The 27,586-nt window shown below is 37.6% G+C and overlaps 1 protein-coding gene across 7 annotated transcripts in view; it reads right to left on the bottom strand.

Annotated features, from left to right (window-relative positions):
- Positions 1 to 27,586, bottom strand: part of Fat1 (FAT atypical cadherin 1) — a 123,984-nt gene that overhangs the window by 12,306 nt on the left and 84,092 nt on the right. For all 7 annotated transcript variants that reach the window (XR_013430320.1, XM_021729024.3, XM_040294835.2 and 4 more), the window contains exons 8-22: positions 25,326 to 25,601; positions 24,986 to 25,196; positions 15,896 to 19,963; positions 15,281 to 15,477; positions 12,191 to 12,344; positions 10,964 to 11,197; positions 9,891 to 10,280; positions 8,152 to 8,366; positions 7,880 to 8,017; positions 5,410 to 5,553; positions 4,678 to 4,875; positions 3,481 to 4,282; positions 3,235 to 3,366; positions 1,525 to 1,682; positions 417 to 879 (exon numbers count right to left, since the gene is read on the bottom strand). Coding sequence is in view for 6 of the 7 variants with exons in the window: in XM_021729024.3 (XP_021584699.2) it covers positions 417 to 879; positions 1,525 to 1,682; positions 3,235 to 3,366; positions 3,481 to 4,282; positions 4,678 to 4,875; positions 5,410 to 5,553; positions 7,880 to 8,017; positions 8,152 to 8,366; positions 9,891 to 10,280; positions 10,964 to 11,197; positions 12,191 to 12,344; positions 15,281 to 15,477; positions 15,896 to 19,963; positions 24,986 to 25,196; positions 25,326 to 25,601 (7,780 nt within the window). In the remaining variant the exon portion in view is untranslated. The remainder of the gene's footprint in view (positions 1 to 416; positions 880 to 1,524; positions 1,683 to 3,234; positions 3,367 to 3,480; positions 4,283 to 4,677; positions 4,876 to 5,409; positions 5,554 to 7,879; positions 8,018 to 8,151; positions 8,367 to 9,890; positions 10,281 to 10,963; positions 11,198 to 12,190; positions 12,345 to 15,280; positions 15,478 to 15,895; positions 19,964 to 24,985; positions 25,197 to 25,325; positions 25,602 to 27,586) is intronic.

Raw genomic sequence — 27,586 nt, forward strand, 5'->3', positions numbered from 1 at the left:
TAGTTCTGGGAAGAATACTAAGCCCTGCTCTGCCTTCTTTCTTTCTTTTTTTTTTTTTTGGTACTGGGGATTGAACCCAGTGTTACATAACCACTGAGCCACATCCCCAACTCTTTTTTGTATTTTATTTAGAGACAGGGTCTCAGTGAGTTGCTTAGGGCCTCACTAAGTTGCTAAGGCTCACTTTGAACGCGTGTTCCTCCTGCCTCAGCCTCCTGAGCTGCTGGGATTACAAGGTGTGTGCCACTGCGCCCGGCTCCTACTCTGCTCTCTTACAATGTGTACTACTCATTTCTGCTGCAGTATCTGACAATAGTATTTGAACAAAAGGAGGAGGAAAACCAAAAGCATTTGGGACTCTTCCCCTTAAATGTACACATGCAACATTTTAAGCACTGTAATGTTACGAAGCCTACCTCCAGTAGGCGATGGATTACATATGCCTCCATTCTGACAAGGGTTACTTGAGCAGTCTTCCGTAGCTGTTAATAAGCACCCAGGAGATACATCCACTGACTCTTCGATGTGTGCATAACTTCTTGGTTTGCTATTTAAAGGTAACTCTTGCCCATTCAAATAAATGGAGTCCATACAGCCCCTGAAACCATTACCAACTTGCGGGCTTCTTCCATTCCTTGTTCCTTGCTGCCGTATGTGGCCACCAAAAAACACATAGTTATCTAGATTCAGAGTTTTCAGAGTCCCCGGGGCTGTGCCTGATGCAGTATGAACCTGGTCTAGAACCAATCTAGCATAGTTTCCATTTACTTCAAGAGACACTGCATGCCACTGGCCATCATTGACTTGAATGCTTTGAACAGAGACAATTCCAGGGCCACTTCCACAGTCAAATTTATATTGCAGTCTTCCATTATGAATCTACAATAAAAACAATCACTTTCACATTACTTTCACAGAACTTTCAATTGTAATCTCTGAGCACAAGTCTATAGGAGAGGTATATTTGGTGAATGAAGGTAAAAAAAAGATAAGGACTTCCATTTAAATACTTTATATAAAGCACACACTCATTTGTCCAAGGTATCTTTTAGGGGTATCAAGTTCTATACCAAGTACATATCCAAAAAAATATGAAGTGACTAGTTTTTAACCACCCACACCTACCACAGAAAGGACCATGTAGCATCAAATGTTAAAACCCAGTTAAGTTAAAAAAAGTAGTCATGATAATTATCACTTCAAACATACGTATGCCCTCTCTATAAACCTGCTATATAACTAATAAGATACAATATTCAGAGTTTGAATATTAACTCTCACATATGCCTAAAAACGTTTGTAAAAACTAGAAATAAATCTCCATATTATTGCAAAGCAAAAAAGAACTTTTCATCCCATGAAGTATAAAATTTGTAAAAGTGTCAATGAATTCTTTAAATGTGGAATTTGCCCATCTTGCTTAATGTTTTTAAAAAGTGAACAATCAAAACATAGAATGGAATTTATATTTCTTAAAGGCTGCCATATTGGAGTTACTAAGACTAAAACCAGACAATCACATACCTCCAAGATACTATAGTCAGTTCCTCGAGCATACATTACAACTGCATGAGCAGAATAGGTCCTGAGCCTCATTGTCAGTTTCATCTCTAATTTGTTTTCATTTTCCATTAGACGGTATTTCACAAAGCTGTTTCCAGTAAATGTTATAGATGAACTTCCTGTGAATCACAAAAGAAGCCAGTTTAAGTATAGTTTTTAGAGTAGGATTTGTCCTCCTATATTCCGATTTTTAAATTTAAGGTCACATATAACATTATAAAATTAAATTCCATGGCAAAACATCTAGTTACTTAATAAACAGTATAGCCTGACTGGCTATCCATTTGCAAGAATAAATTAGACCACTTTATCACAGAGAAATAAATTCTAAAATAACAAAAGAGCTAAACGTAATCATATTCAATGGAAATTATTAGAAGACAATTTCAGAAAATAGTTACATAGCCTCAAGATAGTTTGATAAACCAATTCCCATTCCTCAGATAAGATAAAAACTGATTGCTCTCTCCAGAAGTGAAAATTGCTAAGTAAAATCAAGTAGAATTGACTAGATAAAAATTAAATTTCAAAATGACAAAAGATTTAACAAAAATTCCTGGTCAACTCCCTCTAGTCTCTAATTAACTAGAGAAAAATCCCTTTGTACTTCTGGTAGGGGAAGGGGAAATAAAACATTTTGCAATACACCAAAAAAAAAAAAAAAGATTTAACAAATTAAGGTCAATAACATATAGACTGTCACTACTCATAATGCACAAAGTGTTCTACACGTTGATAATAAACAAGTAGCCCAGACAATCAAAACAAATACAAACAGGTAAGCTAATAAAAAGGTATAAACAGCCAGAGAAGTGAAAATTAAAATCACGAGATATCATTTTGTGTTCATTAGATGGGGAGTTTTTTTTTTTTTTTTACATTTATTTTCTAGGTGTAGATGGACACAACACAATGTCTTTATTTTTATGTGGTGCTAAGGATAGAAATGGGGTCCCGCCCATGCTAGGCGAGTGCTCCACCACTGAGCCACACCACAATCCCAGCCCCAAAGGAGTTTTCTTTTTTTTTTTTTTTTTTAAACTGGAAACTGTCAATGCTGGCACAAGACTGGGTTATGAGACCTTCATACATGACTGGAAAAAATAAGAATTGGTTCATCTTTTTGGAAAATTAACATAATGTTATCTTTAAAATTTTAAATGCACTTAATTCTTTGACCCAGCAGTTCCTGATCTACTGTAATAGAAAAGAAAAGAATATATGTATAAGGATTATTTTTTTTTTTTACACAGAGTAAATTGGAATCTTTCTACATAAGGAAAATGCTGATTAAATCACAAAAAGAGTCATGCTAGAAAATATTTCACAGATATTAAAGCAAGAAGTTAGGATTGTGTAAGATATAATTTTCTTCAGGCTTTTTTTGTTTTATTTTGTTTTTAAGAGAGGATGAAAGAGAAAAAGGAAAAACAAACCTCTAAAATCTATTCAAGCATCGATGATACGAAAGGGGGAACATCAAACTGAACTAGAATGTGTTGTTATATAAGAGGAAGAAAAAGTCATTACTGTTTTTCCTTATTCATCTCTACATTTGACTTAAATAAACATACTTTGCATCATTTATTTTTCTCAAATAAAGAATAAAAAAATTAAGAAAGATTGGAACTGATTTTTTGAAATAAAATTTTGCTCAGTCATTGAACCTACCTGGGCACTGACCAAACCTGCCACCAGGACAGACACAGGTGTACTTCTCCTCTCTTGGATCAGCAATACATTCGGATCCTGCAGGGCAGGGGTTGTCTTCACATCCATGGTGGACAGGTGGGCATTTCCCCTCTTTAATTAAATAAAAGAGAGGAGAGAGATTAAAAAGCAGGAATTTCAACAAAATGATCTGTATGGTATAATCATCAAAGGCTGTACATGAAATACCTGTTCTCATTTACTTACCTTGGCAGAGACACACGGCTGTCCTATGGTGGCGAGGTGTCACAAAGCTCAGTCTGGCCGTGCTATGCGTCGACATAACATTTTCATCCATGGATATCTTTTCATCACAGAATTTCCAAGGGCAATCCAGTCCTGCACAGAGCTTCTGGAATACATCTAATATCCTAACACCAATGATTTCCTCAATATCAGTCACAGAAGAATTAATCTTGTGCAAGAGTTGTTTTGTTGAAACCTGGGCACTACCTGATTTCTCTACAAAAAGTAGGACATCCAGATGTGGATGAGGTTCAGAGGGCTGCAAACTAACAATCTGTATGTCGTTCCTCCTCAAACCCAGGATGTTTCGTAAAGCTCGCTGGAAGTTGCGCCAGTAGTCACCAACAAATTCTTCTGGAGTGAGATTGGCAAAGCGTATAGCAATGGTGTGGTTCAACATCTCTTGTGTTATTTGTCGGATATACACTGTGATGTCAGCCATTGTGGTAAATTTTCCATCGGTTACGCTGACGTTAAGAAGGTACTGCCCTATATCTAGCTTTTTGTGTGCGATGAGCTTACCCCCGGTGCTGGAAACAGAGAACAGGTTGTCCATTTGGGGGTCAAGACTGTAGGTTAAAGTGTCATACACATCTTGGTCTGTTGCATGGATTTTCCCAATGACACCACCAGAGTATTCCTCTCCAAATGCAGTAATGAAAATCTCTAGGGGCAGAATTGCAGGAGGATGGATGCTCTCCTCGATGACTCTAATGTCAATATATGTCAAAGATGACAACTGAGGTTTTCCATTATCTGTCACCTACAAAAAGAAAAAGAAAAGAAAAAATCACTTTGATTATCTTGTTTATAATTGCTTAATAAAAATGTATTTACATTGTTCAAATTCTAAATAAATAAATAAAAAACAAATCACCAACTGTTTTATACCTATTCCTCTGGATGAGAAAAAGGCCTGTTGAGATAAAGGACAAATAGTCTTCCACTAACTCATACAGAAACTCAGTTCCAGCACTGTAGATGATCAGGCTACCAACTGAATAAGGGAGTCACCTCAAAAATGAAGGTGTGGCACAAAACATGCCACAAACGTATAAATTTTTGTTTTTATGAAATGTAAGCTGTTTGATGTAGGAAGATAACTGCCAATCAGGTCTTCCCTAAGGCTCTCCCATAAAACCAGACAGACTTCAATACCTTCACATGCAGGAAGTAATGGTCCTTCACTTTCCTCTTGATGGCGGCTGCCGTCAGGAGGACTCCTTGCTGGTTCACTTCAAATGCTTCGTCTTCATTTCCACTCACAATAGTAAAGTAGAAGGGCGGACCATTGTGAGAGGAGTCCTTGTCTGTCACTACTAGCTGGAGGACACTGAAACCCACTGGCTTATTTTCCTGCACCAAATTAAAAACAGAACAACACAAAACTACTTCAACACGACCAAATCTATCTGATAAGGGATACCTGAGAGTTTCTTAATAATAGAAAATATATCAGAGGGGGAAAGTCTTACTGATGATCGACCCGACAGAGGGAAAACAGAAGTGGGGTAGAGGGGATTGCAGTTGGAGTTGAGGTGGGGAGAGAGCATGGGAAGGGGGAGGAATGCATGTGAGGAAAAGGGTGTGTGGAAGGTAAGGGTGGTGTGGAGGGGTGGGAGCGGGGAGGATGCAGGGTGGAGTCCTGGGAGGGAAGACAAAGCCAGGCCAAGATGGGGAGGAAGGGGAGGAGGAAAAGCAACAGCAGAAGAAGACAGGATTAGCAATGCTCTTAGTCTTCGGACAGTGGGAACAGCTTACCACTCAAGCACAAAAAGAGGGGAGATGAAAGACTTTGGAAAAGAAAGATATTTCAAATCAGCATCTGACCACAGTGAAAGAGCTCATTTCAAAAAGGATCCCCCAAATCCTCGGGTACTCCAAGCTTACCTGGATGATCACACTGTAGTTCCCCTTGGAGAAGACGGGGGCATTGTCATTGACATCAGACACGTCAATGTTCACAGTCGTCGTGTTGACCCTGGGTGGACTGCCATTATCAGAAGCTTGAACCGTAAGTGTGTAACCTGAAATCTTTTGGGGATTGGGAGGGGTGCGGGGTGGAGAGAAACAGAAAATGCACTTTCATTTTCATAAAGCCAACGAGTCAAAATTCGCTGTAGTCATTTGTTGTATCCTGTATCTGGGAATTCCCTAACCTACAAATGACTGAACTACAAATACTGTGTTTTTCTCAAGAGAAAAAGACATCAATGATGATTAGACTCTCCAATGCTTCTCAAAAACACATTCATCTTGTTAAAATGTTTTATCTTTAAAAATATGCAGTTCCATTAACAGAAAGAAGCCAGAAGTAATAAAAATGATTAGGTTAAAAAAAAAGTGTCAGTCTATCTCAAATGCTGTTGCTTCAGTAATAACACAGAAAGCAGTTTTCCTAAAATTTCATTCACTGCAGTCACAATGACAATTATCAAGAATACAAGCAACAATAAATGTTGGCAAGCATGTGGGAGATAAGGTACACTCATACATTGCTGGTGGGACTACAAATTAGTGCAACCACTCTGGAAAGCAGTATGGAGATTCCTTAGAAAACTTGGAAGGGAACCACCATTTGACCCTGCTATCCCACTCCTTGGTTTATACCCAAAGGACTTAAAATCAGCACACTACAGTGACCCAGCCCCATCAACGTTTATAGCAACTCATCTCACAATAGCTACAACCATGGAACGAAGTTAGGTGTCCTTCAACAGATGAATGGATAAAGAAAATGTGGTATATATATTACTTAGTCTTTAAAAAGAATGAAATTATGGCATTTGCCAATAAATGGATGAAGTTGGAGAATATTATGCTAAGTGAAATAAGCCAATCCCCCAAACCCAAAGAATGTTTTCTCTAATAAGTGGATGCTACACAGTAGGGAGTGGGCAGTGAAGCTAGGGAAGAATAGTTACTTTGGATTAGGTACAGGGGAGTGAAGGGAGGGGAGGAGTATGAGGGTAGGAAGGGTAGTAAAATGAATCTGACATTACCCTATGTACATATGACTACACCACCAGAGGGATTCTACATCTTGTGCAACCAGAAGAATGAGAAATTATACCTATGTACCATATGTCAAGATGCAGTCTACTGTCATGTATAACTAATTAGAACAACAACAAAAAAAACCTACAATGTCAATGTTATTTATGGATGTACTTTTAAAAAAAATTTAGAATAAAAAAAACCATGTTCACTAACTCCTTCCAGCCCCTATGAGTTTATACCTCATAACTTCCCAACTTGACAATGTCCACTCAGAACAGACAGAAGTCAAGTCATTTCTGATATTGCTGCTTTCTACACAGAGCCATGAACTAAGCTTTGTGAATTCTAGTTTTTCCTTTGCAAAGTTTCTTTGTGTTTTCATTCAATTCTTAACTGCTGCTTTCCTAATCTGGCCTCCTACTGTGTCACAATTGATGAGTTATCAATAGCCTTTCCTACCACTACCACCACCCCACCCCACCATCTCTCTCCACTCTGAAGAATACTTGCACGTATGGAGGTACTAATCTTCCAAAAGTCTTTTAATATATATCAGACTGCAAACATTGAATAATTTCCTAATGCCTGCAGCATCAGGCCTGAACCTCTGATCCTGAATATCTGGTTCATAATTTGTTCCTAAAACCACTTCTCACTGAATGTCCCTCAACTACTTTTTATAATACATTTCTCCAGTAGAACTGGGTACTCTTGAATGTGTTCCATGGTTTCATTCTCCATGCTTTCATTCATGCAATTTCTTACAGGGAATTTCCTTCTCTCGATCCCAGTGGTTTTCCAAATCTCTGCTGTCATGTCATTTTCTGTTTGGGTATGAGCTCCCTGATTGCCTTCTAGCTTGAACAGGCGGTGGCTGGGGTCGCTGGGGCATGGCTGGAGGAGGTGAGCCACTGAGGACTTCCTTGAAGTCCCTTCCCCTTCCTATCTCTGCTTCCTGGCCACCACAAACGGAGCAGCTTCCCGCTACCACACTCTTCCATCAAGATGTTCTGCCTCACTTCGGGCCCAGGGCAAAACAAACTTTTCCTTCTCCACTTTTTGGGCACAGTGACAAAAAACTAAAAAACTAACACCTGAAGGATCTCAGGATGTTGAAGCCATTAGCAATCTCTTCCTGAATATAAACTTTCTACTAGCAGGAAGCCTATTTCTTACATTCTTGAGACTTTTGTATTGCAATTGCTTTTCAAATATTTACATCCTGCTCGTCAGTTCCTGAGAAGGAGGCTGGTTCTAACTTTTGGTACTTCACATTATGTCCAGTGGATAGGAATACCAGACACTTCTATTTTTTGATTTGGTGTTTAGTAATCAATTTAAATCCAACTTTTTCACTTACTGTCTCTCGGTCTAGAAGTTTAGTCACTTTCACTTCTCCCTTTACAGGGTCAATGGTAAATGGGCTTCCCTGATTGCCTTCTATAATTGAGTAGTGGATGTGGCTATTGGAAGGTCCATCAGCATCATCAGCCATAACCTGGAAAATACCACACTCTGCTTTAGGAAGACAGTTAAGGAAGGGACAGTGGTCAACAAAAACTAGACTGATTTAACTTAAAATTCTTGTAAAGACCCAGAAGAAGAAAACTGTAAGGGGGAAAAAATACTCACTGTGATCACAGACTGCTCAAGAACAGCATCTTCACTGATCACTGTGGTATAGGTGTCTTGGCTGAACACGGGCGTGTTGTCATTGATATCTGTCACATTAATGTTCACAGTGGCCATGTCACTTAACGAAGGTGTGCCTCCATCAGTGGCTTCTACAGTCAGGTAGTATTCATGGGAGCTTTCATAATCCAGATTCTCAATGATAAATATAGCTCCTGCATTAAAAAAAAATCAAAATTACTTGCAAATCTTTATAATGCTACCACTTTAATGAGCTACTTCCCCAAGTCCTTTTTGAATCCTTTCATTTTGAGATAGGGTCTGATGAAGTTACCTAGACTGGTTCTGAACTTGCAATCCTTCTGCCTCAGTCTCCTGAGCAGCTGGGATTATAGGCATGGGTCATCATGCCTGGCTGTGTTTTCTAATTTCTTAATTCAAATATTAAAAATTAGGAATTTCCCCAACCCTAAAGCCTATTTCTCTCAATTATTTTCCCAGCCATAAAAATATACTATAAGAATGATTCTCTCTTGTATCTCAAACCAGAGATCACAACAGACTTTAATAAACAAAAGAAAACTCTAAAAAATTCCATGCTATGCTTTTAGTTTTTTCCTTCTCATTCTTTTTAAAAGACTTATTCATCCTTTTCACTACAAAAGAATCTCCACATAACCTTCTACTTATATTTTGTCATTAAAAATCCATTTTTTGATCTAACAATTCCTGTGACACCTTTCATTGTCAGTTCATTATTGTCTATTCTACTTAAAAAGAGACAAGGACAAAAGAACCCTGAAACGATTTTATGATATGTACTAAAATATCTGTCTAAATAACATAATTACACACCTATTCTTTACCTGAAGTAGTCACATACAATTAAAATACCACAACTTTTTCTTTATTTTATAATTGCATTGAGGTCCCTCTCCGCCTTTTTTGTTGGTGTGTTATATCTACATGTAATGGTGGGATTTGTTGTTATATATTTGTACATGTACACCGTTTAACAATATAATTTGGCCAACATCATTTTTCCAGCTCTCTGGGTCCCTTCCCTCTACTGTACTGATCTCCTTTCAGCTTTCAAGGATACCCTACAAAAAAGAGCAACTTCTTAAAGGGTTCTAAGACTGACAGCTACTTCAGACAACAGGCTTATAAGATGACATCAATGTTTACACAGTAGGATTAATAACACTTTCGACTTTTGACCTTGTTGGCAGTCTTTTGGTATGATCCAAAGTATGTCCACTATTATATAACTAGCATAATGAGGAAATCAACTTAATGAATTATCACACACCTACCATAGAAACTAAGATCTGACAGATCAAAGCTATGGTTTTACTTGGGAAGCTAATTCACCTATGTTGAATTCAGGGAATAAAAGGAGTAATTATACAAGGTCCTCTACTATCAGCCATTCTTACCTTTACTAATGTGTGACATTTTACTTCATCACTAAGCTATTAGAATTTTAATTTTCTTTTGATTTGCTTATAGTTTACAATGATATACCAGAAATATATTTTATTAAGTAGAGCTACAGTCTGAAGTCATCTTAACCACTCTCACACTTTAAAAAAAATAACAAAAGGAAAGCTTGAGCTCCATCTTTTCTGAACATCTACTGACTACAGGTGACCCATCACTCTATGTAGTTCGGTGCCTAGCAAATCTAGCCTTTTTGGTGAAATAAAGAACTTCTTCTCATTTACATGGTAAATTACCTGTTTTAGAATCTATGCTGAATTTCCCATGTTCATTTCCACTTATTATTGAGTAGGTGATTTCTGCATTTGCTTCAATATCCCGACTTGCTGCATAAACTTGAAGAACTTCTGTTCCAATTAGAATGTCCTCAGACACTGTGGCACCATATTCACGATATTCAAACACAGGTGGGTTATCATTTATATCTAAAACTGATACAACGACAGTGCCAGTAGCTGTCAACCTCCTTGGCAAACCTTGGTCTACAGCTTTCAAACTAAGGGTGTATACTGCTTGTAGTTCTCTATCCAAAGGCTTTTCTAATTGAATAATTCCAGATAATTCATTAATGGAGAACTGCCCATCAGCAGAGTCAATTAGTGAGTAGGAAATCTTTCGATTCAAACCTGTGAAGATATGAAATTATGTTTAATTAATATTAATATTAGTAATTTTAAAAATAATAAAATGCTTATATTATTTAAAAAATTTATGAGTGATCGAGACACAGTAAACTGAATTACCAATTTACAAGTAACAATTTACTGAGTGTACTATTTTAAAAAGACATCTATTTATTATTTAGCTTTAAAGACAAAGAACTATTTGAAAAGTATTTTTTTGTTTTCTTCTAATTGTTCAGTATTAGACTAAAGAAGTTATTCTTTACTATCAAAATGCTATGAATATATATTTTAGTCCTACTGTCTCCACAAAAAATTTTAAAAGATTTATAAACTATGATAATACAGCTTTTGCTTGTTCTATCTTTATGACACCAACAGTGTATTACAAAACAATACTTCTCTGATTAATTCAATTAGACATGAAGATCAATTCCTGAAGTCACTAACAAGAATGTTAGTAACCTTATAGATACATCTTACAGCAGTAAGTTTACTGGGCATAATTTTAAGGCTTCAAATATTCATTAAAAGTGAATTAATTATTCTGAAGATGTCATTTTATGACAATGAGGAGCTACTCTGCATGTATGAGGTAAGATGAGGCTGCATTTGGAATGTGTTTAACACAGTGGCTCCTAAGCCCTCAGTGCAGTCTGAAGGCAGGGCAATCTTCCAGAGGATACCTGCATCTGCATCTGTGGCTTGCACTCTGGTCAACAGTGTTCCAGGCTCTGTGTTTTCAAACACAGTAATGGTATAAGGATCAGCAGTGAATTCAGGGGCGTTATCATTCACATCTTCTAATGTAAGCACAACACTGGCTTGACAGAATCTTCCCCCTCCATCTGTGGCTTTGACTAGCAGATTATAAACTGCTTGCTCCTCCCGATCAAGGGGGGCTAATGTTTTCAGTTCACCTAAAAACAAACAGAAATAAATGGAATCACTTGAAATTTAATTGTGAACTGCAGCTATACATCCTACTTCTCTTCTCTTACTAAATATGAATAACAGCTTTTCTCTGGAGAACAATTTTATCAATAACAGACTCAACAGCTGGATGAGCACACAAATTCCAGGTTTCCAATCCTACACTAGTCATAGAATATGAGGCCAAAGACTCTTATGCTACACACAATCCCCAAAGTAAAACAGCTAATTAACCAAATTTGAACCTTTTTATTGATTAAAAAATTAGACTCATATGTTCATAATCTGTACTTGAGAAAATAAAAAAGCTTAAAAGAAACCTCATTATCAAAATTTTTTCTCTCTCTCTCTTTTTTTTTTTTTTTGTACCAGGGATTGAATCCAGGAGCACTTGGCCACTGAGCCACATTCTCAGTCCTATTTTGTATTTTATTTAGAGACAGGGTCTCATTGAGTTGCTCAGCACCTCACTTTTGCTGAGGCTGGCTCTGAACTTTCGGTCTTCCTGTCTCAGCTTCCCGAGGCGCTGGAATTACAGGTGTGCACCACCGTACCCAGCACATTATTGCAACTTTAACAAAATACAAACTATAAAGATGAATAAAACAATATGGATCATTTTAATTATGGAAAATGTTAAATTATAAATTCATGGTCACAAATTTTAAAAATGTGCTTTATAAATAAAACAAACGAAGCAGAAAATTTGATGTATATATGAGTTTTTTTTAATTATATAAACAGTTTTTAAGTTTTAAATTGTTAGCTCAAGGTAAGTGCTATTGTTGCTCTCTTTTTTTTTTTTTTTCATCTTACCCCAAATTTGGCACATTAAATTGCTGTTTAGATTTCCAAAAGATGTCAACTCCAAGCAGCAGGGTACATTTGAAAAGGAAAATTACTATATGTAAACTAAATCACCCAACAACCATGATTTTGTAATAGTATACAATGAAACTTGTCCCAACTCTCATCATTACCTGTGTCTGGATTTAGTTTGAATTTTTCTGCCCCTGAACCAAACAATGTGTAAGTAATTTCAGCATTGGAACGGATATCTGCATCTGTAGCAGAGACTTGCATGATCAATTTCCCAGGAAGAGCATCCTCAGGAATGGTGTCTGAATAAAGAGTCTACAAAGATTTTAAACAATATTGTTAGAATGAGGAAATTAAAAGTCAGCAGTGATTATTAAGAGAATAACGAGAAAGGAATAATTTTATTCTGGCCTTAGAAAACATGGAAAATGACTAAAGTTCAGATTCAAAGAGCTTTTAAAACTATTTTTCTTTAAAAAACACATGTAAAATGAGGGAGAAAGTAAGAGTTACCAATATCATGTCCCTGAAAGAGTCTGACCTAACATTTTACCGACAGAATAGCAAACAGTAAGTTGTTAAGGCAGTTTCACATTTAAATTCTTATAAAGAAACGTAAGTAGTGTTCCATATTTATCTAAAAAGTAGAGCGAATACTTATTGTATTGTATATACTTAATTCCAAGTACAGGAATTTATTGTGTGTGCAAGTGTTCGTTAACATAACCAAATGATTGTATTTGGGAGAGAAGTGATCCTTGTTGTTATGGAAGAAAACAAAGTTTTCCCCAAAGCCACAGACAGGACACCTGCTCCTCTCTCTTCATACCCACTTAACCTTCAAACACAGTAAACAGCTGTTTCCAGTTCCAATTATTAAGGAATCCATGCAATAAACAAAAACATAAGAGAAACAGATTAAGATTTTGCTGAATGTACTTTCTGAATAAGTTCACATATATATGTGTGTGTGTGTGTGTGTGTGTGTGTGTGTGTGTGTGTGTGTGTGTGTGTATGTGTGTACAGACAGATATATTTTTAATGCTCAGGATCCAAACCTGGGCCTTGGACATGCTACGTAAGCACCCTAACACTAAGCTATACCCCTCCAGGCCCTTAGGTGAGCTATATTTTATGACTCATGAAACAGGATATTTTGCAATACTATTTAATTTAAATGGTTTAGTGTCCTAATTTTATTATTCCCAAAGAAGTTACAGTATTACATTCAAATAATGTGAAAGTTCTAGAAAATAAAATACATTTATTTTCCATTAAGGGGAGACATGTGCATAACCCCCATTCCATATTCTCACCCCAAAGTACAAAAAGGAATAGGAATTAACTCCTCATCCTTCAGGAGTCCCACCTCCCCAAGAATGAATTTCCAGCATCTCTTTGCCTGAGATCAGCTCTGTTGTTCTCTGCAGCGGCAACACCTCTCCGCTTACTGAATCTGCAGCATTCTCAAGCGGCTGCGTCCCTCTTCACATTCACTGTCCCCTCTACCAGTCGTCTCTTATCCTGTCATACTCTTCTTCCTTCCTTTACTCCTAACCCTCTGCACTGGTCAAAGCTATTTCTTCATTAATGCACACCATGTGACCTTTAGTCATGTAGGTGTCCACTTACATCAGGACCCAGAGACTGCTATTTCCCAAGTCACTCGCAGAACTGAAATGGTCTGTTTCACATCTCGGCCATCTTTTCCAGCTACATTATACCTTTGCTTACCACCCCTCCTCTTCAAAATTCTCTGACCCCCCTGACTGCACTGCATCAGTCTGACTCTTCCTTCCATCTCTGCTTCCTTTGCAAGTAACTCATCTCTTCTCCCTGACCACCTTTTTGTTGGTTCCCTCAAATGAACTCAATGATCAGCTTCCAAAAACAACTGCCAAGTGTATCTATCTTTCTCTAATATCCATCCTGAATCTCACCATCTCTAAATGTCTAAAAATCACATCCAATTTTTTTTAAAAAATTAAAAGTCCCATTACATGAAATTAAACAAATCTGAAATGGAACTCGACAGGCTTCCGCTAAGACAGATTTCCCCCTCCAGGCTTACCTTCGCCACCACCTTGCTCTTTCTCCAAATACACTCGGCAGTAAATGTTCAAGTCCTGACACAACATTCCTGCCACATTCAGGCGGGGACTGAATGCTACCACTTTTCTAATGTGGCGCCTTCAGAACTTCCATTCTTCTGCCACCTCTGCCCGCTCTATGGGCTTTCACTCTTCCTTATCCAAATTATAGCCGTAACACAACCAAACTGAACTTCTTTAAGGAACTCTTGGTTCATATCATCCCTATCTTATCCTCCATACATTCCTTAATCCAGTTTGACCTTCTCCCCCCTTCCCAGGGATTTATCACTTCTGGCAAAATCAGCGACTATTCCCACACCTCCATTCCCTCCTCACACACCACCTTTCCACTCCTCCTGATCATCGTATCACTACCTCCTGAAGGGTGAGCCCACAACCTGCCACTGAACAGCTTTTCCTCATTTCCTCGCTCCAGTGACCACTCCTGCTTGAGTCCTGCTACTCTTATAGTCAATTTGGAGGGGGAACAGCTCTTCTCTGAGATAGATATATATGGTTACCAGGGATTGAGCCCAGAGGCACTTAACTACTGAGCCACATCTCAATCCCCAACTCCTTTTATATTTTTGGTTTTAGACAGGGTTTCACTAAGTTGTTTAGGGTCTTGCTAATTTGCTGAGGCTAACTTTGAACTCAAGATCCTCCTGCCTCAGCCTCCAGAGCTATTGGGATTACAGGCATGTACTACCACGCCCGGCTCTGGTTATATGTTGTTCTCCCATTAAATAGTGTGCGCCACAGGTGCAGGAGCCTTTTCCCTAAACTCTTTTAAGTTTTTCTATTGTGTAGAAAAGCAAGTGCTCCAAAATGATCTGCTAAAGCAAAACTGAGCTTTGTAGAAGAGCTGGTCAAATGTTTTCACCAAAACAATCCTTTTTATGAAAGTTAACAGAGTATTTTTAGAGTTAGACACAACTGTACTCCTGTCCGTAATTTAAGAACAAAGTTTTTGAGCAACTTACCATTCCACAAAATAGTTCTGAAGCTTTTCCAAGTCTTCTATCATTGGACACCTCTGCTTTAACAGTGATTATAATATAAAACACAACTAAAGTACAGCAGAGAGGTCAATGGCAGTCCTATTAAAAGGATTAAGAAATTTGAATTCTAATATTCAAACTTAAAAGAGAAGCCTACCTTTTCACAAACTGGACTGTTGTCATTTGCATCAAGAACCTTCACTTCAACAATAGCCTTTGATGAGAAGGTCCCATCAGTCGCTGTGATGGTCAGAAGATAATTGTCCTTTTTTTCCCTATCTAGAGGTTTCTTCACGTAGACCTTCCACTCATTCTGTATATTTTCAACAGCAAACTGTCCCAAAGCATCCCCTCCTATTAAATCAATAAAGGAAGATGACAGTCAAATTTTTTTGAATTAAAGACAGAAATAAGTAACAGGAAAAATAAATCATACAAAAGATGTATAGTTAAAGTTTAAAAAGATTAAGAATTCTAAAAATAATTAATCTAAATTTGGCATACTTCAACTTTTTACCCCCCAAAAACAGCATTAAAATATGTACTTAAGCATAGCACTAAGCCAAATAAAATTTAAGCTCAACAGAATGAGCATGAAAATCAGTCTAAGGAAACAGTTGTACTTAGGTAAAGAACCTGAAATGCGCTTAACAGATGTGACTTAGCTACTTATTAACTAAAACTATCCCTTTAACTCCCTATTTCCCTAAAATACATAAACAATATACTTTTAATACACTTTAAATTAAACCAATTGGTTTGAAATCTTTACCTGTTATAAAATATGTAACTTGTCTGTTAATCTCTTCAGAGTCGGCATCTGTGGTGCTTAAGATGGCAATTACACCACCTGGTGGATCGTCTTCACTCACAGTCCCTTTATAAATCTCTGCTGTGAATCGTGGCGGGCTGTCATTGACATCTGTGACAGTAACGTCCACGATGGCCGTGGAGGACAGCTGAACCTTTTCGCCATAATCTGATGCAACCACTTTAATCTGATAATTGTCCTTCTCCTCATGGTCCAGTGCCTTTAGAGTTGTAATCCAGCCTGTTTCCATATTAATGGCAAAAGATTCGATGATGTCTACACTTTGTGACTGATCGAGACTGTATATAACTTGACCATTGGCTCCTGAATCTAGGTCAGATGCCCTAATCTGGATGACTCTGCTTCCCCCTGGTAGGTTTTCAACAACAAATGCCTCATATGGATTGGACTCCAACACTGGGCTGTTATCATTTGTATCTTTCACTTGGATACTAACATCTACTGAAGCCACCAGTTCATAATCATCACGAGTACATCTGGCAAGTATGGAAAACTGATACCACTTAGTTGTCTCATGATCTAGACTCTTCTCCAATTTTAGTCTCCCGCTTTGCTTGTCAATCACAAAGAACTCATCTCTATTACTTTCAGGAGTATTCCCTTTGATTAGGCTGTAAAGAACAGTGCCGCTGTACTCTGCTTGGATGAGATCTATTTCTGTTCCAATAGGCATATCTTCTGAAACTGTATAGGTATAAAAGGGTTCTGAAAATTTTGGAAGCTGTGTTTCTGGGGGAAGTATCTTAACATAGACAGGAACAACAGATTCTTTTGATGGAGACCCATTATCCACAGCTCTAACAAAGAAAGTGAAGAACTCGTTTTCTAAGCCAATTAAGCTTTCCTTTGTGGTAATTATGCCAGACAGTTTGTTAATTTCCAAATTCTCCTTAACACTTTCAGAATCTGCTTCAATGGCATAGGTGACATCAGCATTGGATCCCTCGTCAGCATCACTTGCAAAAACTTTAATGACCGACGTTCCTTTGGCAGCATTGGATCCGATGTTCACTTCGTACTTGGCTGCCCGAAACTGGGGTGCATTATCATTATCATCTGTAAGGATAACATTAATTGTGCAGAAAGCAACTTTTCCTCCAGCATCCTTCGCCATTAAACGAACTGGGATCACTTTCTCTGCTGGGGTCTCTCGATCAAGTTTTTCCAAAGTAAATATCTGTCCTCTCTCATTTGTGTAAAATCTGTCTTTGGCAAAGTCATTTACAATGTGGTAAGTTATGAGACCGTAAATACCAGAATCCCTATCAGTTGCCTTAACCTCTATCACCAGTGTATGTAAGGGAGCATTTTCAGCAAGTTCCACTTCATATTCATTCTGAAGAAAAACAGGACTGTGCAAATTGCCTCCAATTACAGTTATGTGAACCTGAGCTGAACTTCTAAACACACCATCAGAAACAGAAATGTTGAGACTGTAAAATGGCTTCAAGGTGTGCCGGCGCAGATTTGAGAGTGTGATAATCCCCGTTTTACTGTCAATGACAAAATGTTTATGATCATTGCCAGACAGAATGGAATATTCCAACTTGTCTATGTCAGAACTGTCTGCATCATAGGCCTTCACACACATCACAAAATGCCCATGAGTGGCATGCTCACTAATTTTGGCTTCATAAATTTGTTGGTCAAAGAGTGGAGGATTATCATTGAGGTCAGTGACATCCACCATGACAATCACATCACTGCTCAGTTGGGGCATACCACTATCAACAGCCCTTACAAAAATCTTGTGCTGGTGGAACTGTTCATAATCTAAAGTTCTGATTAGTGAGATGAGACCAGTGCTGCTATCTATGTGAAAATGATCATGACTCTTGCTGTGATTTCCAAACATCTGGTATGAAATTCCTCTGTTTGGTTCTGAGTCAGAATCTGTAGCTCTAACTTGAACGACAGATGTTCCAATCACAGATGCCTCAGACAGAGTTGCAGCATAAGACTGCTGAACAAACACAGGAGGGTTATCATTGATGTCTTCCACTATTATGTCAACAAACACTTCGGCATGAGCACCAGTCAAAGAATCAGTTGCTCGTATGCTCAGTTTATATGCTGGGTGGGACTCAAAATCCAGAGGGGCTATGACATTTATAACCCCGGTATTGAAGTTAATGGTAAACTGGCTAAAAGGATCTCCATCGGTGATGCTATAGAACACTTTTAAGCCTTCTGGACTGTTGGCTTGTATGTGGACAACTGGGCTGTGCATCTGGATATTCTCTGGAATCTCTGCACTGTAGAAAGGTTTTTCAAACACAGGCATGGCTTTATTCATAACAGTGATTGGGACTATAACTTCGGCTGAGAAAGCTGGGTTCCCCCCATCTTTTGCAACCACGGTGACAAGATATTCTTTATTTAAGGTGTCAAGTTCAAATTGCTTCTTCAATGAAATTTCACCCGAGGGTCCAATTTGAAAGTGGTCATGGTGTTCCTTAAGGTAGTAGTGCACTTCCCCATTTCTGCCACTATCTCTGTCTACAGCAGTGACATAGCGAATGACATGGCCCACCTCGGTATCCACTTTAACTACAGCGTAATAGGGAAGGTTGACAAACACCGGTGCGTTGTCATTTTGGTCTTCTATAGTGACTTTCACGACAACATGGGCCACTGCTGAAGGCTTATGTTCTTCTGTCACTTCTACAACCACATCAAATGCCTCCTGCTGTTCACGATCAAATGGTATACCGGTGGTTGACAGCACTCCTGAAGTGCGGCTGATCTTAAATCTTCGGTCTGGGTTGAGGATGTGATAAAACAGAGGTTCGTTGATAGGATTCCCAATAGCAGTAATGACGGCTAATGTTTTGGCTTCCGTGGAGTTCTCTTTCACGACGGCAGAGTAGAAGTCTTGGGTGAACTTGAGCTGACTTTCCTTGCTTTCTCTCACGTTAATTTTCACAGAGGTAAAGCTGGCAAATCTGCCATCAGAAGCTCGAATGGTTAACTCATAGCGGCTTCTTAACTGAGTTGTGTTTTGTACAGTTATAGTGCCAGTCTTGTAGTCCATCAAAAACTTGTCCCCAATATTGCCTTCGGTGATGGAGTATATTAACTGTGAGAATGCACTGGAATCAGCATCGGTAGCATTTACTGTGGTGACTTTTACTCCTTTGTATGTGGGCAACAGAAGAGATGCTTCATACAATGATTTGGAGAAAACAGGAGGGCAGTCATTAATGTCAATTACGTGTATGGTGACATTAGCTGCATATTCAGCAAATAAACGTGGTGTCCCCATGTCATACACTTGTACAGTAAAGTGAAAAACACTTGTTTCTTCATAGTCCAGACTTTGTACTGTATGAATAGCACCAGTGCTAGAATCAACAGCAAAATATTTGTGCACAGACGGCTCAACAATGTGATAAACAAGCAAGGAATTTGATTCTTTATCAGCATCAGTTGCTCGGATCACTAGTGGGATATTCGTGTCTGTCAGGACTACACTGTTGAGGGAAGCTGATTCACTGATAAGTCCTGAGTATTCTGTCTGCATAAAAACTGGCGAGTTGTCATTCTCGTCTAGTAGATGCACTAAAACAGTTGTATTAGTGGACAAGCCAGCCATGTTGGTTCCCTGGACTGTCAATGTATAAATGGGCAAAGTTTCAAAATCCAGGGCTTTCTGAGTGATGATACTTCCAGAATGTGGATTAATATCAAAAGCATCACCTATATTTCCATCTTTTATTTCATATATCACTGATGACTGACTATGGGCTGTAACTAGTCCAACAAAACTCCCAATGCTGGTAATTTCACTAATTTCAACAGAGTATTCTTTTGATGTAAACTTAGGAGCAGCATTGTCAGCAATGGTGACAAAGATATGCACAGAAGTCATTTCACTCATTGGTGGACTGCCTTTATCTGTAGCTTTCACCATTAAATCATATTCCACTTGGTTACTTCGATCCAATTCTTTGGCAGTTTTTATAGAGCCCAAGATGGGATCAATCATAAAAGAATTTCCAATATTTCCTGAAAGAGGGGAAAAAATACATGTTAGAAGATATGAGACATAATAGTAGTAGCTGGACAAAGAGAAACAAAAATATATTTTAAAATGATATTTTGAAATTAAGCAGAAATGCAGAGGACATGAATATCTGAATGGAACCATCAACTGTTTCCTGTTTCATTTTAATCCATCTAAAATAAGGCATGTTTTTCAGAAATTTGACTACAAGAAACAGAAGAAATATCATTTTGTACCTAAAGCCTAAACTTATTCTGTTGTTTGAACTGGAAATATGTTTTGGAAAGACATGGTTGTCTCTCCATAAAGCATCTGAGTTAATGATTTTCCAATAGTTCCTCAAAAGCCTTCTGGAATATATTTGCATGTGCAAATTCACAGAGATCTAATTAATTATGAAAAGGAAGATTTCAATTCACTGGGAGAATTTACATCAAGATTTGAGAGAGCTGTCCTTTATTTTCAATATTTGGTATACTGAGGAATAACCTACTTTACAGGTTTTAAAGAGTCCAACAATAGTTCCTTCATAACCTTTTTCAGCCCAATGTATCTTCTAGTCAGTAGTTCTCAAGTAGGGGCAATTTTGTTCCCAAAGAGACATCTGGCAATGTCTGGAGATACTTTAGGTTCTCCCAACTTAGAGGGAGAAAGCGTTACTGGCATCTGGTGGTGGAGAACAGGGAGGCTGCTAAACATCTTACCATGCACAGGACAGACCCCCAAGACAAAAATTTTCTGGTCCAAAATGTTAATAGTGCTGCAGCTGAGAAATAAACTAGTAGGACACATCGTTTTGCTTAATTTTCTTTAAACCTTTCCAAGCTATGCTATATATATTTAGCTATAACCTCAACTCCAAAAAAATCCCATAATTTTGTGTCTTTTCAAGAAACCAGCAATTCCTATAGCTTTTTTTTTTTTTGCATAGATCAAGGCAGTATGAGAGTATTTAGGATAGATCCATCCGTAAGCCATCTCTTTTTGGTTTCATAAACAAATATGCAGAATTTATAGAACTAAATTTATTCCCCCCCCCCAAAGAACTATTATGCTTCCCCAAAACAAACTACTTAATTGTGTTCTTAAATTATTTTTCCTCTAGGTTTGCAATCAGTATGGTACTTCATAGACCAGAACTGTTTAGTGTGATGTGCAAACCAGGGAATTAGTCCAGCACTTCTTTCTCCACATCATCAACAGTAAACACTTCCTCTACAGTCTTCATTTCCTTCCTTTAATACGTTTTCCAAAAATCCATGACAATTTTTTGAGGCCAGACCCAGCCTGGTTTTCATTAAGTCTCCCTGGCTCTGTGTCCAGACCCCACGGCGGTGCCTCAGTCTGCAACAGGGAGGAAGCCAGGGTTTCTCTAGAACCTGCAGCTCTGGACTGAACTCTGGCCTAAGGATGGAGTCCTGCAGCTTCTGCCAGGCTGCTCAGACACTAATATCCGGACTGTCTCTACTTAAATGAGCCAATGATCCCAGGTTCTCTCTCAATGATTTTTTAGGCAGTCATTAGAACTCAGGGATGCTTTTCTCATTCTATCCCGTACATCATCTTTATCTTTCAAAACCGTGACAGACTGGCCTGGCAAGACATGGGAGACCATGGTAACCCTTGGCAGCTACCTTCTCCAACCCCCAAGATTTATATTCGCCCATTGACATATATTTCTCTTTTCTTTTTTTTTAAGCATTCTTTTTTTTTTAACGTTTATATTACTTATTTACTTTTACGTGGTGCTGAAGATCAAACCCAGTGCCTCACACATGCTAGGTGAGCACTCTACCACTGAGCCACAACGCCAGCCCCATATTTCTCTTATTTTCTACAGTGAAATTTTATTTTGCCAGAAAAGCTTCAAATAGGCAAGGCTTCAAATGAAGGAGTTAACATTCTCTCGGGACTTTGAATTTGGTGTGTCCTTTCCTAGAACCGCCTTCCCTGGCTGTTTCTCCATCTTCTCCATTCATTTCTTTACTCATTCCTTTAGGTTTTACCTGAATGGCCCTGCGTAGAGAGTGTGATGGTGAGGCCTTCGTTGACCTCCCTATTCAGTATAGAGATTTCTGTTCTTTACCTGTTTTTGTTGTTGTTGTTGTTTTAACAGTATGTATGACAATCTTGCTCTTTATCAGCCATAAGAAATTTAGAGACATTCTTCATCATCTGGAGTAGCTTGAGTTTTTAAAAAGGTAGCTCTGAACTTGTCACTGATACCAAGAAGGTTCAACAGAAACCTAGCCAGTAATTTAATGTATGGATCTTTCTTTCTCTCTCTCTCTCACACACACACACAGAGGCAGAAAGCATCAGATATACAGAAGAGAAAGCAAAACGTATTTTTGTGCAAAAACAACAAGGGCTGCTGACTGGTGTATAACTAACAGTTACATTTGCCCACACTGAAATACACATATGGTTTTTACGAACCAATCAGAAAGGCAGTGAGCGGCAAAAGTTGAGGTCTTAGTAATTTACTTTAGCTGAAATATTTAACTTTACATTGTTCTCTGTATTTAAACGGGGAAATCATCTGAACAAACACGCCCATTTTTGGTTTTTAGCTACCACTATAGTTTAATGTATCTCCTCCACAGAGCAAGTAAGAAAGATGTGCAGGAGAGTCTTGTTTCTTCTTGTGATTGACACACTGCAGATGTTCATTCAGTAAAGGCTAATCAAAGTAAGGCAACCTTTACCAAATTTCACTGTAATTACATTTAACATGACCTTGGAGAAAAAAACAATTCAAATCAATAAATGTATTTACTGAATGTATTTCCAGGTGTCATAACAATAGTAGGAATGTTCCAATAATCTACTTTTTAAAATAACCTAAAAAGAAGAAAATACCACATGGCTCAGAGTATGGCACTGATGTGTCTCTAGTGCATAGCCCAACTGATACTGAAAATATCTTTTAATTAAATTCCTTTTCCCCTAAAGACTCCTAATCAGACTAAACCTTTTGCTCAATAAATTGCTGCTAATTAAACATACAGTGTTATGGATGGAATTTATAACTAGTCTTTTGAACTTTATTAAATGTAATCTGACACAAATTAGGAAGCAGCTGATTATGGATAAACTGATAAATAAAAGGCAGTAAGAACATTTTATAGTTCATACCATACCAAAAGATGTACATACAAACAATTCTACTGCATTTTCCTGGTAATGGTTTCCTAAGAAATAATTGTTTAGCATAACTTTACATTACCAAAACTATAAAAACATATTAAAAGCTCTAATACCATATTAGAATAGCCCATTGGTACTATCTATTCTTTGAGGGCAGATAAGAGTTCCATTCTTAGAATACCAAATTACTAATCCCATCAGTCATTACAAGCATTTGAAGAATGCACATGCCTTGACTCAGACACCAACAATCATATTTTAACCACCCAGTTGTTGAAAATTATGTGAAAGCTAAGGGAAAGTTTAACATTTTCTCCTACATAAACCCAGCCAGTTTGTCTATGACAAAATTACTTTATTGAAACGCTCAGGCATGCACAAATGGAATGTACTGTTTTTCTACTGCTAAATTTTTGGACCAGTGGAAAAATACTTGTATTCAAGTCACTAACTATACTATAATGCATTTCAACACTGCAATCACAGACAGTAGATAAAATCATATTTGTGAATAATAAACTCAATTCAGTTATTTTATGGGAAACACATGAAATTTCAAATATGTAAAGAAATAAGAATAGTTTAAGCACATAAAGTAGAAAAGTATTGTGTAAAAATTATTCTCCATTTACTCAGATTTTTATTTTATGATCTATAGATAATCTAAACACTATGGAATCTAATGTATAGGAGAGACCACATCTAAATAGATAGAGCTCTGCACTTAATAACAACAGAAATCAAGGAAAGCAGAAGATTTCAATTCTCTAAAACCATTATGAAGATTAGAATGAAAGAAACAATATTTCTTGTACTAACAATGGCACTGAGGAAGGTGGAAAAAAAATCCAACCACTTTCTCAATATTTCATCATTTACTCAAGAGTATTTGGCATGAGGAAGGAAAGTCTCAAAGCAATGAAATTTCTAACTGTGCAATCACATGCTCTAGAGCAGAAATCTTTTAGAACACCTATGTCCATTTGTGGACCAATGGTAACCTGTTATCTATCAAAGCACAAGCACAAATGCTATGACTATGGCACCTGGCACATAGAATAAACTCAATCAGTTCATGGAACAAATGAAGGAATGAGTGAATGGCAGCATAAAACAGAAGAGAGAACAAAAGCATTTCACATTACCGTGACTATTTCTTGATGATCCTCCTTGTTACCACCAGCAAGTCCCTACAAGCTCTTGCCTGATTATACTCAAAAACACCCAGGTACACAGTTCCAGTTGGCCTTCCTGGCCCTAGATCACTCAGGCCCATCATCTCAGCCTTTTCAACATTTCTTCTAGTCTCAGACCCCACTCTGGCCTACTGCAACAACCCAATACCACTCATGAAACAATTTTTAAAGGAACATGGGGGTTTAAGGTAGTGGAGGGGAGCTAACTCAGAAGGAAGATGATAGGTAGAAGGCATTTTTTTTTGAGAATGGGACAAATCAGCACTCTATCATGGACACGTAGGCTCTGCACAAAAGAAAATCCTCTCTGACTAAAAAGCAAAATGTTACATTACTAGGCCAGTATTCCTAAGTGTTTCATAATTAACCAATATTTTAGAGGAAAATGATTGTTCAGTTAAAATTATCTCAGAAATACTGAAATTAGTCAAAGAGAGTTTTCTTTTCTGCAGGACTTCTCAGAGTCTTGAATTATGCTCATACTGTGACTCTCTAAGAATACTGGGTCCCAAACTTATTAGGATTCAATCTCTAAAAAAACAAGGAAAGAAAAATCCACGTTCCTAACATGTAAAATGGTAGCTAAAGATCAATTCAAGCAATTTTTACAGATATACATAGAAATGCTAATTTTAGAAAAGAAAATATGCTTTCACAAATTGAATGGTCCAAAAATACCTGATTCAATTGAGTATAGCACTTCAGCATTTTTCCCTTTGTCTTTGTCCAGAGCTGTAACCTGCAAAACGACTGAGCCCACAGCTGCCGACTCATAAACCCGCCCTTCATAGGAGGAACTGGTGAACCACGGGGCATGGTCATTTGTGTCACTGACATTGATGACAATCCTTGCAAAGTTGCGTTTTACAGGAACATCCTGATCCCGTACCTAAAAAGAAAACACATTATCAATCCTGTTTGGGTTTTCTTTCTCAGGCATTAAAAAATCACTGTCATTCTCAAACACATGAAACATTTAAGGAGCCACATGCAGGCAGAAGAACAAGTAGATGCTTACCATGACTGTAAGAACATGCTGGTGAATGGCTTCATGATCCAGTTTTTCAGATGTACAGAGAGAGCCAGTTGCAGGATCAAGACGAAATTTCTTGAGACTCAATGGGTCTATACTACTCTGCAGAGTATAGATTAGTTTATTTTTCTCATCCTTATCCACAGCACTGATTTGCAAAATTTCTGTTTCTGGCACTGTATCTTCAGGAATAACAACTTCATATTTTGATGTAGAAAACTGGGGACGATGGTCATTTGTATCTATTACTTTGATGAATACCTATAATAAATGACAAAAATGGCTCACATAATATTCCTAATAATTGTTTTAACATTTAAATAATCTAGACATATATATCACATGTACATTGAAAAAAAGCTGTTATTTTAGCAAAATGTAATGTAAATATGAGAAAAGGAACAAAAATTTAGAATCAAAAATATCGTTAAAATTTCTCACTGATATATTACTTATTTAAAATATGAGTAAGATAATAAAACCTTCCTAAATTCTTGAAACTGACTTTGGAGACACAATGATGCTCATAATTAACATTTCTTTATGAAATATAGACTTAATATCTCTTAGGTGTCCACACAGAAAACCTTTGTAGAGTACTCATGGAAAGAAATCAGACAATTTATTTTGCCAGGATTTATACAAGACTTACTTCCTATACCACATTTGAATATTTAACTACTAATCTACTGAGGGGAGTGATAGATGGTTTTTCTCCTTTTCATTTGAGACTACAAATTCCTGTTAAGATTTTAAATATTAGAGAAAAAAATTATAAATGTTTTTAGAGCCGGGGATGGGGATCAGTGATAGAGTACCTGCTTAGCATGCATAAGGCTCTGGGTGCTCTGGGTTTGATCCCTAGCACGACCAAAAAAGAAAAAAAAAAAAAATGCTTTTAAGTTTTCTTTTAAGACCTATATATGTAAGTAGAAAGGTGTTTATTTCCTAAAATCAATTTAAACAGATTGAAATAAAACTGTTAAGTATGTCAACATCAAACAAAAGTTTCAGAGGAGAAAAAAGAGCCAATGTCAAAAAACTCAGTTCTAAGGTAAATTTTAAAATGACAAAAAATTTTACCTGGACAGTAAAATGACTACTTTTCAGAATGGAAAGACGTATATGGATAAGGCATAGTATCAGCCTTATCAGCACCAATCACAAAAGATAGTTTATGAACAAGAAATCTAAGCTTCCTTGACTCTTTCAGAACAAAAGGGTTTGTTAGTCCTAAGTGGCCCGAAGATCAAAGTCCTAGCACAGGTAAAACCATTAACCACACTAATGAAGGCATATGAACAGAGACCTTTTCATTGGTCCACAGCAGTGTTCTAACAGAACTCTACACCATCAATGACAGGTTTACATTTACGTTAAATACATTTAAAACAAAACTGCAAACACTTCAGTCATAAATTTCAAAGATGAACCAAAGGCATGAGTAAGGCAATTTTTTTTTTTTTAAATCAGGGATTGGACCCAGGGCACTTAACCACTGAGCCATATCCCCAGCCCTTTTTTGTATTTTATTTAGAGACAGGGTCTCACTGAGTTGCTTAGGGCCTCCTTAAATTGCTGAAACTGACTTTGAATCTGGATCCTTCTCCCACAGCCTACTAAGCTGCTAGGATTCCAGGCCTGTGCCAACATACCCAGCTATTAAGGTAATTTCTACAGACCAAATCAGAACATACCTATTCCCGCAAGGAACTTAATATTTTTTTTTAACCATGGAGAAGGTATTGGACAGAGATGTTTAATCCTGCTCCAAAATCAATTAATCACTATTAAATAGAAAGAGCTGGAAGTTAAAATACTTGGTCTTAGTAAGTTGCTGAACACATTTATTAGGCACTTATGTGCTCAGCATTTACCCACACAGAACTGAGGGGGTAAGACAAGTGTACGGTAGTAGTTCTGCCCTCATAAAGTCTTCAAACTCACTGGGCAATGTCTTGCACTATGAAATTTAACTATGCCTCATATATTATCATCTAAGTTTTTAAGAGTCTTGAGACTGGCTGGAACATTCCAAAAACTCTTTAAGAATGGAGTAAAATTTTGCTTGAGTAGGTTTTAGGTTGGTAGGTAAATGTGTACCGGGAAGAGCTTGGTCAAAGACATGAAGGTAAGAGGTGAGACTGGGACCAAACATACAGCGCCTTTACTCCTGAGCTGAGGCTGCAGGACGGCATATCCTGTGCACTCTGAACCTACTTTTCAGAGCAAATCTACCTTCACCT

The sequence above is a fragment of the Ictidomys tridecemlineatus genome, chromosome 14, assembly GCF_052094955.1.
Source record: "Ictidomys tridecemlineatus isolate mIctTri1 chromosome 14, mIctTri1.hap1, whole genome shotgun sequence".
Lineage (NCBI taxonomy): Eukaryota > Metazoa > Chordata > Mammalia > Rodentia > Sciuridae > Ictidomys > Ictidomys tridecemlineatus.